Here is a 15,981-nt window from a genome sequence, read left to right as displayed (position 1 = left end):
GCTGCCTGCCTACTGTCAATTAATCTCTGGTCTGGTGCAATTTACTTGAACAGCAAGTGTTCCTCTGACTGTGCCTGTATGCCTCATTGCTCCAGCTATGATCTTATACCAGAAAAACAAACAAACAGAAACAAACAACACATTAATTACTTATTTTCTCATGACCTACATCAAGACTGTTGCGGATGCGTCATGTGTGGAATGGCACTGCATGTTGTAAACCCACTGTTACCATATTCTATCTACAGTACTGTAGCCTACATGTGCCTTTTACAATCCCAGTGCAAATACTTCAAAACCACCCACATCCTCTCTCCCTATTGGTGTCATAAACACAAACCACTGAACAAACAAGTCAACAACACAAACAGTTTACAAGTGAAAAGTCTTTTTTATTGATACCATACATGAATTATCAATGGCAGAAACTAAGCAAAAATATATATCAAACTGTCCCCCCTGGATGAGAGGTACAGTGAAGAGGGTACACCACCATTCTGTCTTGGCCCACCCCGGCCAGCAGTTAGCTCTGTGACATAAGCCATCATCTCTGCTGCTCTTTATCATCACTATCATCATCATCGGCTGAATTTTGGTTTTTCATATCAACAACACAGATAGAGCAAATATTAGTGAAAAAAGTTTCTGCAAAAAGGACATTATTTTTGTTTTGTTTTGTCTTTAAATATCTCATTATACCAGTGCCTTTTGTTAAGCTGGCGGGGAGGGTACTGTATGCAGTGTAAAGAAATGTGACGTGTTTCAAAGAGTGCACCAGACCGCCCCCTGCTGCTATTCTGCAGCGTTACCACACCGATGCGCTCACAAGTGTGCTGTGTACACACACACCATTGACTGTATATTCTATGGACAAAGCAAATGGTCCTTCCATACGCAGTTAGCAGTGTGCAAAGATACACAAATACACACAGGGTATGTCCAAAATGTTGACTAATTCACTGCATATTGCACTACAGAGGAAGCAAAACATCTCAACTTGTGCCCTATGTAGTGAACAAGGGATTATTTTGGACATTGCCAGACAGTCCTCCAGCACTTCAATCACAGAGAGCTGCTGCTAGAGAAAAGTCGAGATCATCATCAGTACTAGTCATCGGGCTCCTCGTCTCCTACAGATGTTATACTGTATGCCTACCTCATCGGGCGCTTAGTATAAGATCAGGTTAGGTTACACACAAATATGCCCCTGTTGAAAAGTGTAGCAACATCAAATTCATTCCCAGCAAATATTGACATATTTTACAGAAAAAATGACGTACTGAATCCATAAAGAATACAATGACGTGAAGTCAAAATAAAAAATAAATACATTATACATCGAAGTAAAAACTATAATCAGCTACTTCTGACGTGAATGGTATCTGTACCCTTTTACTTTTTAAAACTTCATACATTTCTTTATTTGACAAAAAAATGTTATTGTTTTTTTACATAAGACAGGGATGTTCTTTAGGGTGGTCTAAGGAGGGATACACAGAAGTACAGTTGTACAGAAACTGGCTACTGTCTTAAATATACAAGCACAAATACACAAAATTGAAATTACAAAATAAGAGGGAGGAAGGGGGGAAAATAAACAAAAATTAAAAACAAAACAAAAATATCCCACAGAATTAGTTATTCTCTTGTACAAATTTCTCAGAAGGAGTGATCTTAAAGGATCTTGCCATCAGCTTCTTGGTCTGTAGCTTTCAAATCTTTTCTATTTCTAAAATGAATCCAAAATGTTTACTCGTGCACTTCAGAGTGAACTACATAGGGAACAAAAAATGTATTTCACATTCTACATAGTGCCCTTTGTAGTGCAAGAGTGAACATTTCTGAACGTTGGGCTGGGTGGAGTGTATGAGCAGGTTAAGATGTTGCCTTTAGACACCATCACCAGCAGTGAGGAGGGAGTGGGACTTCCAGTCCAATTAAAACACATGGTGGTGGTTTAGGGGGGTGGGAGGCGACTAAAACAAAGTGTACAAAACACGCACCCCAAGAGATAGCATCATACACTCAGACGCATAAACACAAGCACGCACGCACACACACGCACGCACGCACGGACGCACACACACACGCACACATGCACATACACACACACACAGAAAAAAATGAACAAAAAAACCTTTTCCTTTTTCCAAATGATGTTTTCTGGGAGGTATTCGGCCATCGTTCCCCTGTAGCTTGATCGGGGAACAAAGTGCTGTGGGCAATTTGAAGTCGAGAGGATGCTCTAAGAGTGAGCTTTTATACATGTGTGTGGGGAGGGGGCTCAAACATGCAGGTTATGACTTACACTTCTAAAGAGGAAAGCAATCATGTCAAAATGGCGGCTGCTTTGAAAAGTCACATTTAAAGGTGCAGGGCAGAGGTTTTTTGTCCATATGCTTTTCACGTTGTAATTTTTAGTCAATAAATGCCTCAGAACATGGCCTTCCTGATAGTAGATCAGAAAAGCTGCCCATGAGGCCAGTGTTCTGAATTGCTGCATACATTCTAAAAATCACGATTTTCAAAACTCTTTTTTTTTTGTTCTTTCCCCTCCATTTTTCCATGACATTGAAAACATAAAAACCTCACAGAACATTCTGGAAATGTGACAAAAAACACTTACTGCACCTTTAAAATAGTCTTTGATGATGTCGTCAGATAAATCACGTACACAGACCATGTTATTACATCATTATCATGATAGTAATGCTACAAAATATTTGACAGGAATAGCTTTTATACACATTTATAGATTTTATTCTCCAGTTACGCTTTTCTGATGTTTTTCGCATGATTTTGTTTGTTTTTTTCCAATATTAACAGGACTAAAAAGAACAGAGTCCACCATTATAAGAAAAATAGACTGAGAAAAACAGTGCAAAGAATATTCAGGGTGTTTTGTTTTGTTTTATACTTGCTAGTTGGTTTCCATTTTTTTTTTAGAAAAACTGTTATAAAAAATAAAAAACAAAAACCCATGTAAAAGATACAAAAAAGAAAGGAAAGAACACTTCTGCCGAGTTTGGGACATTTTTCTGTGTGTGGTCAGTTCAATCTGATCTTGGAGAACGTGCCCCATACTCCGGTACCTCAATGTCAACGCTTTGAGCATTTCTTGGTTTTTGTACACATTTTCTTTTTATCATGTGTTTGTTTTCAGATTAAAAGGTAGTGGCTCTCAACTCCGGTCCTCAAGCTCCGGCCCTGCACAGGTTTTTGTTCCAACCAGGTCCTACAAAACAAATAATTGAGGTTTTCTTTTCAGTGTTTTTGTTTTGTTTTCTCCTTTCCTCCCCCCATCCCCTTTTTGTCCTCCATCTGAAGTGCACACAATACTTTTTCATTTTTTGTCTACTTTAAAACGATTTAAATAAAATATATAATCCTTCATTGTGAAGTGAGCACAACAGAAGCCCATGAGAGTGCCCATGTCAGGCAAGAAAATGCACACAAGAGACCCGAGGTTGGAACAAGAACCCAGACAGGCAGCGGCCATTGCAAACACTGCTTAGTCAAGGAGACCCGGAACCGAGCCAGCCCAGCCATTGTATGCTGCTATGGCAAAAAAAAACAATACACAACCCACCCACAACATCCAACAACAACAAAAAAAGACGAAAAAAGGGGAAAAGAAAAAGGGAGAGAAAAAAAACAACTAAAAACCACTCAGAAGCACCCACACACTTGACCTGCATGAGCAAGAGGGAGTGTCGAGTGCGAGTGTGCTGAGCTGAGCTGGGCTGTGGCTGTGGCTGTGCTGTGCTGTACTGCGCACAGTGGAGAGAGAGAGAGCTGAGGTTGCACTTTATGCTCGCTGAGACACCCGGGGAGGGGAGGAAAAAAAAGCTCGTTAATGGAACCTCTGTCACTGGGGGCCTTTATAGAGCAGTGAGCAATGACCGGGAGGCCCACCCACTGAGGACTTTTGTGTTCTGTGGTGTTGTTATGAGTCTACACACATCCACACAAAACTTACACACACATACACAGACTCGGAACATGCACACTCATTCACTTACATGACATATACTATCAAACACACACACACTCTCTCTCTCTCTCTCTCTCTCTCTCGCTCTCATACACACCGTTTATGAATGTGTCAACTGTCCTTTAGTTGTGAACTGAAGTCCCTGCCATCAAATACTCCCCCACCCCCTTTTTCTTCAATATTCATCTCCACTTGCCTCCCACAACCACAACCCAACACTCTTTCACCACCCCCTACCCCTTCCCAACACACTTGGGACCCACCCCTCTCCCTCCCCTCCCCTTCACTGCCCCCCACTGCCAAGCCAACACGCAAGCGCAGCCATCTCTCTGGTCTGTCTGTCTGTCTGTCTATCTGTCTACTGGGAGGACTGGGAGGTGGGGTTGTCGCTCTTGCTCTCCTGGCTGGAGGGGGCTTTGCTGTTCCAGGGGCTGTTGGCGCCCAGGGCGGGCGAGTTGTTGAAACTGTCCTCGTCGTCAATGCCGTTGGCGGCGTCGAACTGCGTGTTCTCCAGCCGTGTGATCAGCCGCTCGTCCTCGTCCCCGAACTCCCCGCCCATCAGCGTGGGCTCGCCCACCACCATCACGTCCTGCGGAGGGAGGGAGGGACAACGCCAGGCGCCACAATACGTTATCCCCGCTACGCAAGCTACCGGGCTGGGTATGAGGGTGCAGTGGGGTGGGGTGATGGGTGGTGTTTGCTGGGGATATGGGTAGCCATTACCATTACGAGCTTACCCCACCACACCAAGACAATAAAGACTTTTGTTATCCCCACTATTGGGGTAGGGTGGGGAGTAGGGAGAGGTGTAGCCCCTTCCACTACTGCAGGCTTGCTGTTGCTTACCCCCCTACCACGCACAAAAAGAAATACTTTTTAGTAAAGCAGTGCACCTGAGCAAGTGTGTGAGGGAGGGAGGGAGGGGTTTGGAATTCTGGAACAGCTCCTGGGTTACCATGGAGCTTTTCAAGGTTCTATTTGTGTGGGTGGCCTACTGGAATCCACACAGTGTTCTATTAGCTCAGCGTTGGAATGTCAAAGCAGTTTCACTTCTATATACTAAAAGCACAGCATTGCAAAAAAAAAACCCTGTTGCTCCTCCATGCTTACTGCTGAGCTACCATCTAAATCCTTTACACTACATCCAAAAATAAAAGGGCCCAAAAAAAAGGTTAAGAATCCCTAATAGCTTCTGCAGGGAGAAGCCACAGGGGGCCGACTTAGCTGTAACCCCTGGGCGACTGCCAGACGGTCCATGAAAGCGCCCAAAGAGTCTGATAGCTCAGAAATCGAGATCAAGATCGAGATCAAGTCATTGTATGAAGCCGGCGTGCTTTGCAGATTAGATCCAGGCCGGGACCGGACTGGGGTCAAAGGTCAAGAGAGACGTCTGGCAGCCGTCCAGAGGCACACAGCTCAGCAGGCACCCGCCTTCCCTCCCCCATCTCAGCTCCTTCGCTTAGCAACCAGGCAGGCCGGCGTTGGGCATCCCTGGTCCTTCAGTGCAGCACGGGTTCACAATTCCACCTCGGGTCTCGAGTCATTTGGTCAATTCGCCTGTCAATCAATGAATGCCAAACCAAGCCATGTCAACCCACAAGACGCGCGGTCCTTTGGGACCAGGGACTGCCCATCACTGGATCACGTCCTGGTGTGTGTATTTTTTTGTGTGTTTTTGCTTGTTTATTTGTTTGAGTTTTTTTAATAACATGGGGCTTACCTCATAGTTCAAATGAGCACACTCACAAAAACATCCAAAGCTTCATAGTAGCTCACCCACACACATACAGTACATTCACACTCAATTCTAGAAAATCTAAGCCCCAACCAGAAGCCACTCCATTCATAACACTATCACCCCCCTCTACGATTTTCCTATCCCATGCCTATCCACCCACCCAATAACACTACTTTCCTTCCACCCCGCCTCGAACCATCAGTTCTCCCTTGCCCATCCTTCCCCAAAACTAACTCCCTTTGCCTACCTCAGCACGCCCCCACCCTCCATCACATCACCCCTTATCCACAGCTGTCCATCCCGGGTTCAGAAAGTCAAATCCCTGCCACAAATTTAATCCAACCAGGTCTGGATAAGCTCATTGTAACTGAGTACTCAAGACGGGTAGACCAGTGGCTCAGTAAAATTACCCGTGTTGGAAAGAAACCATGGCAGGGTTTTTTTCCCTGGCAAGATTGTCATTCATCCAGGTCATGCAATCCAAAGAGTTCAGCTGAACTTCACCAATTGCTCACAGCTGAAGTGTTTGGATGTGGCAGGGTTATGACTTCTGAACCAGGTTGTTGACACCTCTTCCCTCCCCTTCCCCCTCCCCATCCCCCAGCATGCACCCTGGTGTCGGTCGGTTTGGGTCGGCGTAGGAGAGAGAAAGATCAGAATGTGATGCTTACAGGTACCTGGCTGGAGAGGCCGAAGCTGGAGGCGGGGCTCTTCTTCTTGCTGTTGTTGTTGTTGTTGTTGCCGCCGCCCGTGCTCATGGTGCTGCCGCCCGACATCTTGCGTTTCCGCCGCTTGTTGGGCGGCTGTCTGGTCGGCTCGGCTTGGGGTGATGGAGGGACACAGAGCGACAGCGAGGGAACGTTAATCAATTATATTAGGAATATTGTTATTAGTAACGTTACAACGTATAATAATGAATCCTGCTCAATTATAGTATGTTCAGGGCAGAAGGCAAGAAATGAAGTCTGCTCCTAAAATAACTATCTATTATATTAGTAATGCTGTTTATTACCAGGGCTCTAAATTCACCCCAGCAAAACCAACCAAATGCTGGTGAGGTTTCAGTTTGGCTGGTAGAGAAGGCCAACTTACTAGCCACTTTGAATCATTAGTGAGTGTGTGTCTCTACTGGCCATTTTTGGCTGGTGATGAAAAAAGATATTTCAGAGCCCTGGTTATTCGTAACACGCTATAACACATAACAATGGATCTTACTAAATTACTATGTTCAGGGCAGAAGGCAATAAATTATTCTACTCCTAAAATAACCAACCAATTATTAAAGTCATTAAGACCCTCTACCAGCAAATGAATTACTGCCGAAAGCTTGATTTCAGGACCTATGTCTGACATGTTTTAGTCTGTGCTTATGAATGATGTATTTTGTATTTCTATTTACTATTAGAAGCAGTAGTAGTATGCAGCAAAGGCAAAGGTAGCTGACATCATTAGAATAGAAAGAGTAGCAGTAAAAGGATGACTTTCTAAACATCCTCTGGTGGTATTACTGCAAACAATGACATTCACAACAGAATAATGTTATAAATAATTCTCAGACTGATATTTTAAAACCGACATATCGCTTTTGTGACTACCTAAAGATTTCATAGTTAATACATTCACACTGAATCAGACAATATGTACTTGATTTTTTTGCCAGCAATGTAACTTATCAAACACACACCCAGACACAAAACCAGACATACTTCCTCCAACTCCCTTAGGTGGGCTAGACAAGCAGTCCCTTTGTGCTGTTGTAATATAATCTTGCTGTGGTTACTAATAATGACTTGCTTTTTGCTCGCAATGGCTTCGGGGCAGTATATAATACACACGTTTGCACTAGGACACTGTTAACAGCGTCAAATAACGACGAATAGAAAAATAAACACCACGGCCACTATGTCAACGCTACCATAGTCGCATGTAATTGATTGCCATAGCACTGTACTTATTGCAGGAGGCGTTATGGCGCTTTCATTGCTAAATTATTTAGTTAAATGGAGTCATTTGGCTTTTACAGCACATTCAAAACTCAACATAGTTGCAGCAAGGCACTGTGCAATACAGGCCAGAAAAACATATACATATTGACGATATACTGCTCTTCGTGTCAGCAGCAACATTCTAAGCTCTGCTATATGATATAATGTAATGTAATATAATATCACATTACAACTATTCTGTATTTACCTGGTGGAGCCACCATCCTCTGCCACTTCTGGAAGAGGCAGGTCTTGAGGCAGTCTCGGGGGCTGAGGCTGTAGGTCTTATGTCTGGACATCAGCTCCTGCATGGGCTCCAGGATTACGCACAGCTGAGATGGGCAGAGAGGGATGGGAGAGAGACAACAAGACATTCGTTTTACACACACAATATGATGTCAAGAGAGACCAGAAGACATTAATTGTACATAGGATGAGATGGCATTGGCTACAGTATATACACAACTACCAGTATATGATATGGGGAGAGGTGGGGGAGACGAGAAGACATTGTTTTTTAACACAATATGATACAGGCAGACAGGGGAGAGACGAGAATACATTAGATTAATACACACAATATGATATGGGCAGAGGGAATGCAGATACAATAAGACAGGAAAGGTGCAGAAACGAGACACGACAGCTGGTTGATCCACAGCCCTTATAGAACAGCCTTGCCACTCGCTATTAAGCCCCATTGTAACAGTTGTTTGTATTAGTTCTATGGTTTTTGGCTGCAGTTCCAATGAGTTCTCCACTAGTCGCGCATCGGAGACCAGAATGAATGGGACCCAATGGAGCTAGATGCTAAAAATCTTAATTTTCACCCAGGTCTAATCAACAAAGCTCAGATTTGAATGTGGTTCTAGAGACTTCAATAAGGGTTTCACTCAACAGTTTAATAAAAAAGCACATTTGTCCGTTTGATTTGTTACAGGAGGCGTTTTTGTTGCTCACTACTCGCTAGCATTTTGCTAAGGATGTGACGTCATAGACACTTAAAATCACTTTTTAAGCATATGCGTGGCTCAAAAGACCTAAAACTCAGCCGTGGGCATTTTCTATATAGAGTCTTTGGAAAGCAACATCCGAATTACACCAGAAAAAAATCATATACTGAGATAAAGGCACCATGAGGGGAAGGTACTAGAAAAAGTTGTATTTAAACAGCTTAATCAACATCTGGCTGGGAATGATATCTTGGAAAAATTCCAATCAGGCTTTAGAGCCAACCATAGCACCGAAACAGCACTAACCAAAATAATAAGTGATCTTAGGCTCAACACTGCCGCAAACAAAGTTTCAGCACTTATCCTCCTCGACCTCAGTGCCGCCTTTGACACGATAGACCACAACATACTAATTGACCGCCTTGAATCTTGGGTAGGCTTGTCCGGTCACGTCTTAGAGTGGTTCAAAACATATATTACAGGAAGACGGTTTTTTGTCACCATCGGAGAATACGTCTCCAACAAGTATGATGTGCCTTTTGGAGTTGCTCAGGGTAGTTGCTTGGGCCCTCTCCTCTTCTCTCTCTATATGTTGCCCCTGGGCTCCATCATCAGAGAGCACAATGTTGATTTTCATAGCTATGCCGATGACACTCAACTATATATCTCTGTCGAGCCTAGCCAAACCACTGCCATTCATGCCTTGACTAAATGCATGTCTGCCATTACAGATTGGATGAACAGTAACTTCCTAAAATTAAATGAAGATAAAACCGAAGTGTTGCTCATTGGGCCTAAGAAAAAACGTGCAAAACTCCACTCAAGCCTAGGTGACCTAAGCATACACATTAAAGATAAGGTTACTAGCCTAGGTGTGGTCATAGACTCGGATTTGAGCTTTGAGCCTCACATCAACAAGATAACAAAATCTGCTTTTTTCCATCTTAGAAATGTCAACAAAGTGCGCGGCTTGGCCCCCCGACAAGACGCTGAGAAACTTATTCATGCCTTTGTCACCAGTAGGATAGACTACTGCAATGCTCTTTTCTCCGGTCTCCCAAAAAAATTAATTGACAAATTGCAACTCATTCAAAATTCTGCGGCAAGAATCCTAACAAGAACCAGAATGAGAGAGCACATCTCTCCTGTCTTGGCAGACCTGCACTGGTTACCTGTCTCATACAGAATCGACTTTAAGATTCTGCTCACAGTATTTAAAGCATTAAATGGACTTGCCCCTAGCTATATCTCAGACATGCTCTCTTTTTATGCCCCTGCTCGAGCTCTCAGGTCCACTGATGCCAAGCTGCTAAGGACCCCCACCCCCCCGCAGAAGAAGATCGGCGACGCCGCGTTTGCCTGCTATGCGCCCAAGAGATGGAACGCCCTCCCCATCGAGATCCGATCAGCCACCTCCGTCGACTCCTTTAAGAAGCAGCTGAAGACCCACCTCTTCATCCTTGCCAACTCCTAGCTGCCAAGGCGTCATAGTGTCCCAGCCGCCGCAGCGCCCTTACTACTCGCAATCCAGCCCTGGCAGGGGGCTCCCCTAGGTGGCCGCTGGTCTCTGCCTGAGGTTTCTTCCTGACTACAGGGGGTCTTTTTTCTCAGACCTCACTGAGCTTTTTTTCCCCCTCACAAACTATGAATCAAGTGAAAGGGAGTTTTTCCTCACCCCTGATGCCACCAGGGGCCGCACCTGAGCGCCCAATCTCTGTGTGACTATCTATGACTTATGATAGGCCCAGCCACTATGGACCTTACACATCTAAGAATCCTGGTCCTAACCTACGTTGACCTTATGACTCTACTTTCTCTGTCTATCTCTTCTTCCTCTGCCTTCCTGCTTTTTCTGCCTCTCCTCTATACCTCTCCTTTTAAATCTATCTCTAACAATGTTTTTTCCCATTTGTTAAGCACTTTGAGTTACATGCCTTGTATGACACAGTGCTATACAAATACAATTATTATTATTATTATTATTATTATTTTGCTCCATAGGACTCCATTCATTCTGGTCTCCGGGCCGCCACGTGGATAAGGGTGGAACTGCCACTACAGCTCTAAATCTGCCATAGAACTAATGCAAACCTGCTTCGTTTTGGAAATCAGGAATACACCGTGAAACCAGCCAGTGGCGTATCTGGTATAGAGAATCTGTGGTTGATCTAGATGAATACGCTGAATGGTACTTTCAACCATCCTTGTGGACGTCAGATGTGTGCATATTGTATGCATATGCTCCGTTTACGAAAGTATCTTGTCACTGGACCATGATCGAAGTTTATGATGTGGTAACAGAATCTCCATGGATCTGTTCTACAGCATGTGATTGTAAATCTGTTTGCATAGTCACTGTATATCCCTACCTGTCTTTATGTTAAATGTACAGAGGGCCAACATCTACCAAAGAATATGGGCCAATACTCAGAGTTAAATCAATAGAAATTCATGACATGAAATAGTATAACAGCACAACAAAAGACCTCCTGAGTCAAATACAGTCACGTCACGCACATACAATTAACACTTATTCTGGACAGAGAAGAGCACACCATGTCCAGTCCAGGTAATCTCACTATGGAACAGGTCTGACAAGTCCTGAGGCCTCTGCACCTCATTGAAATTTGAGATACTAAAATCAAATTTGAATACATTATTCCCTATATATTCTTTCACTTAGTGAATGCCTCCGTTGAAAGGAGCACCTATTCCACCATACCCAACATTGTCTTTATCAAATATACTGACACCAGGGGCCTTGTGTATTCTTGGCTCACGTACTAAGAATAAAAAAATCAGATGCATCAAGAAGTTTTCACGCATATTATTGTGATGCATCCCATTTAACGCAACATTCAGTGCACATACACTTTAGTTAGTAGTAGTACATTTGCGTGAAAAGCTACGTACATAACACGTTTGAGTGTAAGCAAGCTTTATACAGGAGGCCCCAGGGGATAAAATGTCCACTATGGCTGTGTTTAATACAGATACTAGTGGATAAAAGTATACCAGTGGCTGTAGAAAGTATACTTCAGTTCAGTGTCAAATACATGCAATAGTTAAAGCAAAGACTTACTCGGAGGTAGTTTAATGTGGAGTTGGAGAGGCCGCATCGCGTGATGTTTTTCGACAGCTGTTCCAGCATCTGAGGATCTTGGGCCTGGTTGAAACATCCCAACGGTCCATCATTATTACAGTGAAGCAATGGCATTGAAATATCTTTTTTCCCCTCCTCACCTATCCCTATGTTATGCGGTACTGGGTTTACTTATGCTGCACTGTCTAGCGCGGCATCAAGTATATTCAGTTCCATAGTAAGACACCTGAATTTCTGTCGGGATTAGTAAAGTTTACTCGACTCTACACATAACTCGGTGCAAGGAAAAATATTGTGATTGCAGCCCCCATACTAAATATCCCTGCAATCTGTGGTAATGAACCAACCAGTATTTCAATCTACAAAGTGTAACTCTTTTATTAGTGTCTATTTGCCACCGGGACCAGTGATGGAGAGCCTGGATTCAGCTGCTACAATCTAATGGATCGTATTCCAAAGCAGGGGTTAGTTTCTCAAAAGAGAAGTTGTTAGCAACTTCGGTAGTTGCCAATGGGAAAATGCATTGAAAACAGCAAAGTAGCTACTGTGGTTAGCAACTTTGGTTTTGAGAAATTCACCCCAGACCATTCAGAATACATGGCACTAGATTTGAACTTCTGAATCCTGGTTGCCCATCACTGGCCAGCACCTTCTCTTCTGCACAGATTGCACAGCCTGATCAGGAAGCCTCACGTTGGGGACTCATACCCGAATTTGGCCAAGCAAAGCAAACTTCGCCATTCTTTCCTATGAGGGAGGCGAACAGGAGCGAGGCAAAGTGAAAATATTCGGCCAAGTTTAATATTATTCAAATGAGGAGCGAATTTTGCCTGTGTTGGCCAATCATATCAACAAAATACATTTTTCCTTATACTTGATTTGCTGCGACAACCAGATGACTGTTGAGCTGTCAGAATGGAACACTGAATTTCGCCAGCCTTCTTCGCTTCACTCATTTCGCCTGCATGTGTCCCCGGCGTCAGTAAAAAGCAGGAAGTGACTGTGGGTAATTGAGGAAGTGACATAGGAGGCAGGAGGCGCTGCTTACATGCATGGCGACGATGCTACGTGGTACCACCTCCCGGTGCTGCCGTATGCTGAAGTGCCACGTCTTGATGCGCATCATGTCGTCAAACATGAACTCCAAGTACAGCCGGCCCTCCACATAAACCTGCCAGGAGGTGAAAACATGCACGCCAACACACAACATTTGACTGAACGGCTACTAGAAAACTTATCAGTAGAACTGTAAAAGTAAAAAGTATTTTTTGTGTTTAAATACATGCATTACCACTGAATAGCAATTTCTCCATGTTTAATGGACAATGTGTTATTTATTAGTGCCGATGCAGATTCAGTACCAGTACCTGTGTAAACATGGGCTTTCCATTCTGTGTGACCATGGTGCACTGGTCGCAGTCCAGGGACACAAAGTTGTTGTGGAACGACTCCTTAGGGTGCTTCAAGACATAGAACAACTCTGTGGCTCCCCCCTCAAAGATACTCCGGAAGTATCGTGGGATCAATGTCCGACCGATAGCTGTTGGAGAAAGAGGAAGAGGAAGAATAGGACCAGGGAATGACTTTGGTTTATTCTTAGTGTGTGCTTTTACTAAGTCAGTATAATCAATACTGAGGAAATTAGCGAGTTCTTCTCTTTTTTCCAGTAGAGCTTTGCAATTAAATCATTTTCAATTATTATGTTGAATTCTTACTAAAGCCCACAAGCACACAGGAGATAGTAGATGATGACGATTCAATGGCTGAAAGCTACAGTAAACATGATCTTACTGTATCGTTTGGGCCCATCTTCCAGACAGAACGTAATAGTGAGCATGGCGTCATCCTCGAAGAACTCTGTGGTGAAGGCATCCCACCATAAGTTGTCACAGTCCTGTTGGATTCAAAAGAAAACAAAAAAAACTGCTGAGTCTTTTAAGTATAAGCTGACCTACAGGACTCCCAGACTATTTATACCGCAACCTGAGCCCCTCCCATTTGCACTGAATCTCATTATTTTCAACGCCAGATGAGAACATATTTGTTCTTGACAACATAATGTACTTCTCGAGTATGCGCTAGCAGGTGCAAGATCAGCACTTCAGCAACACTAGGCTCTGTGCCATCGCACATTTCCTAATAAAGGAGATGGCTTCTTCGAGCCGTGATCTTACCTCGGTCCAGTTCTGTAGCCGCTTATTGAGCTCAAATATTCTGTAGTCTGTCTGGTTCCCATACGGTGTGTGCCTCCTGAGACAGAAAATTGATCAAAAACACTTATACTGACAAGCAACAAACAATCAAGTTTGGTTAGTTTTTTTGGTACTACTCCTATGAAAACATATCAGCAACATGCAACAAAAGGCTACCTACCCTATTCCCGGCTCCAAGTATGTAGGAGGGTACATTGGTGTGGGGCTGCAAAGCCACAAACATGCAGTTAAGTCTGATGCAAACTCTACACAGGCAACTCTTATATGTGTACAGAATATGTGTGTGGTATTGTGCACAACATGGTAAGAGGGATAACAGAACTACAATGAGAAAGGCAATAAAGTTGATATCTGTAGTCATTTGTTCAGGTCACAGTCATCAGGCATACGTGCTTACTGTAGGACTTCTATACACAACCCAAAAGCTTTCATGTAGACATATAGAAGCCCCTACGTCAGAAGATATTGTTTTGCTCAGATGTACAGCATTTTATGCTAGATGTGAATTACCCATTGAAGAAAAAGAAGCCAGAAACGGGCAGACAAAAGCCTTTGAGATATTAGCAAGCAACTGATAAATAAGCAGACGTTTGTCTGATCATTTTTTTACACAGTATGCAAGTCCTTTGTGGCTTCCTTTCAGCATAACAGTCCAAAGAATTTGGCATAAGAGAATAAACCTGATGGCTAGCTGGTACATGTATGAGCAGACTATGTGTGTGTGTGTCTGATCTTTATGCCATGAGCAGACCTACCCCACGTCTCGGTCCAGCATGGTGCCTGGGTGGAAGGGGGGGAAGGCACTACCGTTGGGGGGCTCCTTTGGGGAGTACAGCTTGAAGTTTTTAGAGGAGCAGCCTGCCGAGACAAGAGAACACAGCAGAAAACACTCTGTTAGTGAAGGCACCTGCTCACGGCGGAACTGCCCGCGTTCCACAAGGCTTTAAAACATTCCATGGATTGACCATAACAGACAAAGTCAAAATTCCACCCAGGATAAAGGTTAAGCTTACATCATGGCATATAGTGCATATTATACATGCATATAAAATTCCCTGTTTTAGCCCAATGCATTCCCTTCATATTTTTCCATCACAACATCCTGACAGGCAGCATTTCTTAATGCGTTGTTTTGCATCTCATAATCAGTGGGGGGATGGGTGTGGGACTTCCTATGGGTAAACATGGACAATGATCACAAATGTGTTTGGATTCCAACTAACCGGCAAAATAAATGGAAACACAAACAAAATACCACAAATATTTATTTTTAAATAACGCAAGGGATATTGCTGTTTTAAAGAGAGCAGCCGTGAGGATGATCCGTGTAGCCACAGCGGTGCGTTAAGCTGAGCTTTATGCATTCAGAGCAGAGCCATCTCCAGCCCCTGACAAACAGCCATTCCTGTCCCTGCCCAAGAGGGAGGGGATCACGTGACCACACTGCACTGCCTCCATCTCCTTCCTTTCTATGTGTGTGTGTGTGTGTGTGTGTGTAGTGTGTCACCCAACCCCCACTCGCTCTCCCTCTCACTCAGCCAGGCAGCCAGCATTGTTAACCCTTTCGGCTCCAGCTGCTGCACCAACCAGAGAGCCATCCATGGTAGAGGCAGGTTGTGGGGAGGAGAGGCACCATTTTGCAAACCCCACTAATACTACCACCACCACCACCAGTACTGAGCAGCACTGTAATACTACTAAGCTACTACCACCATCATTTCTCCTCCATGCTCCTCTCTTACGATGTACGAATCTCAACCAACCACCATCACAGTTGAATGGCAATCGCTTGAAAACAAATGCCTCGCGCCCGCTCGGGCTTATCAGGGGGTTTGTGTGTGTGTGTGTGTGTTTGTGTGTGAGAGAGAGATGGCAGCCATTAGGCCGGTGTGCTGCTCTGTGGGCAGGCCAAGCGTTCATTAGCAGCTGGAAAGGGGGAGCGACTGCACTGTGCGGCCGTAAACTAGCCCTGCATTGCCCTCCTTCCGGTCTAAT

At 44.0% G+C, this 15,981-nt stretch overlaps 1 protein-coding gene across 9 annotated transcripts in view; it reads right to left on the bottom strand.

Annotated features, from left to right (window-relative positions):
* Window positions 1-371: 371 nt before the first annotated feature.
* Window positions 372-15,981, bottom strand: part of ldb1a (LIM domain binding 1a) — a 58,353-nt gene continuing 42,743 nt past the window's right edge. For 3 of the 9 annotated variants that reach the window (XM_063191151.1, XM_063191153.1, XM_063191156.1), the window contains 10 exons: window positions 14,742-14,844; window positions 14,147-14,191; window positions 13,948-14,023; window positions 13,565-13,667; window positions 13,141-13,313; window positions 12,822-12,944; window positions 11,753-11,836; window positions 7,926-8,049; window positions 6,404-6,552; window positions 4,278-4,583 (listed from right to left, as the gene is read on the bottom strand). In XM_063191151.1, the coding sequence (XP_063047221.1) occupies window positions 4,353-4,583; window positions 6,404-6,552; window positions 7,926-8,049; window positions 11,753-11,836; window positions 12,822-12,944; window positions 13,141-13,313; window positions 13,565-13,667; window positions 13,948-14,023; window positions 14,147-14,191; window positions 14,742-14,844 (1,211 nt within the window). In that variant the 3' untranslated portion in view covers window positions 4,278-4,352. The other 6 variants (XM_063191157.1, XM_063191158.1, XM_063191154.1 and 3 more) reach the window with 6 other exon arrangements.

The sequence above is a fragment of the Engraulis encrasicolus genome, chromosome 24, assembly GCF_034702125.1.
Source record: "Engraulis encrasicolus isolate BLACKSEA-1 chromosome 24, IST_EnEncr_1.0, whole genome shotgun sequence".
NCBI lineage: Eukaryota > Metazoa > Chordata > Actinopteri > Clupeiformes > Engraulidae > Engraulis > Engraulis encrasicolus.
Note: the sequence above shows the minus strand (reverse complement) of the source record. Positions and strands in the feature narration are given on the sequence as shown.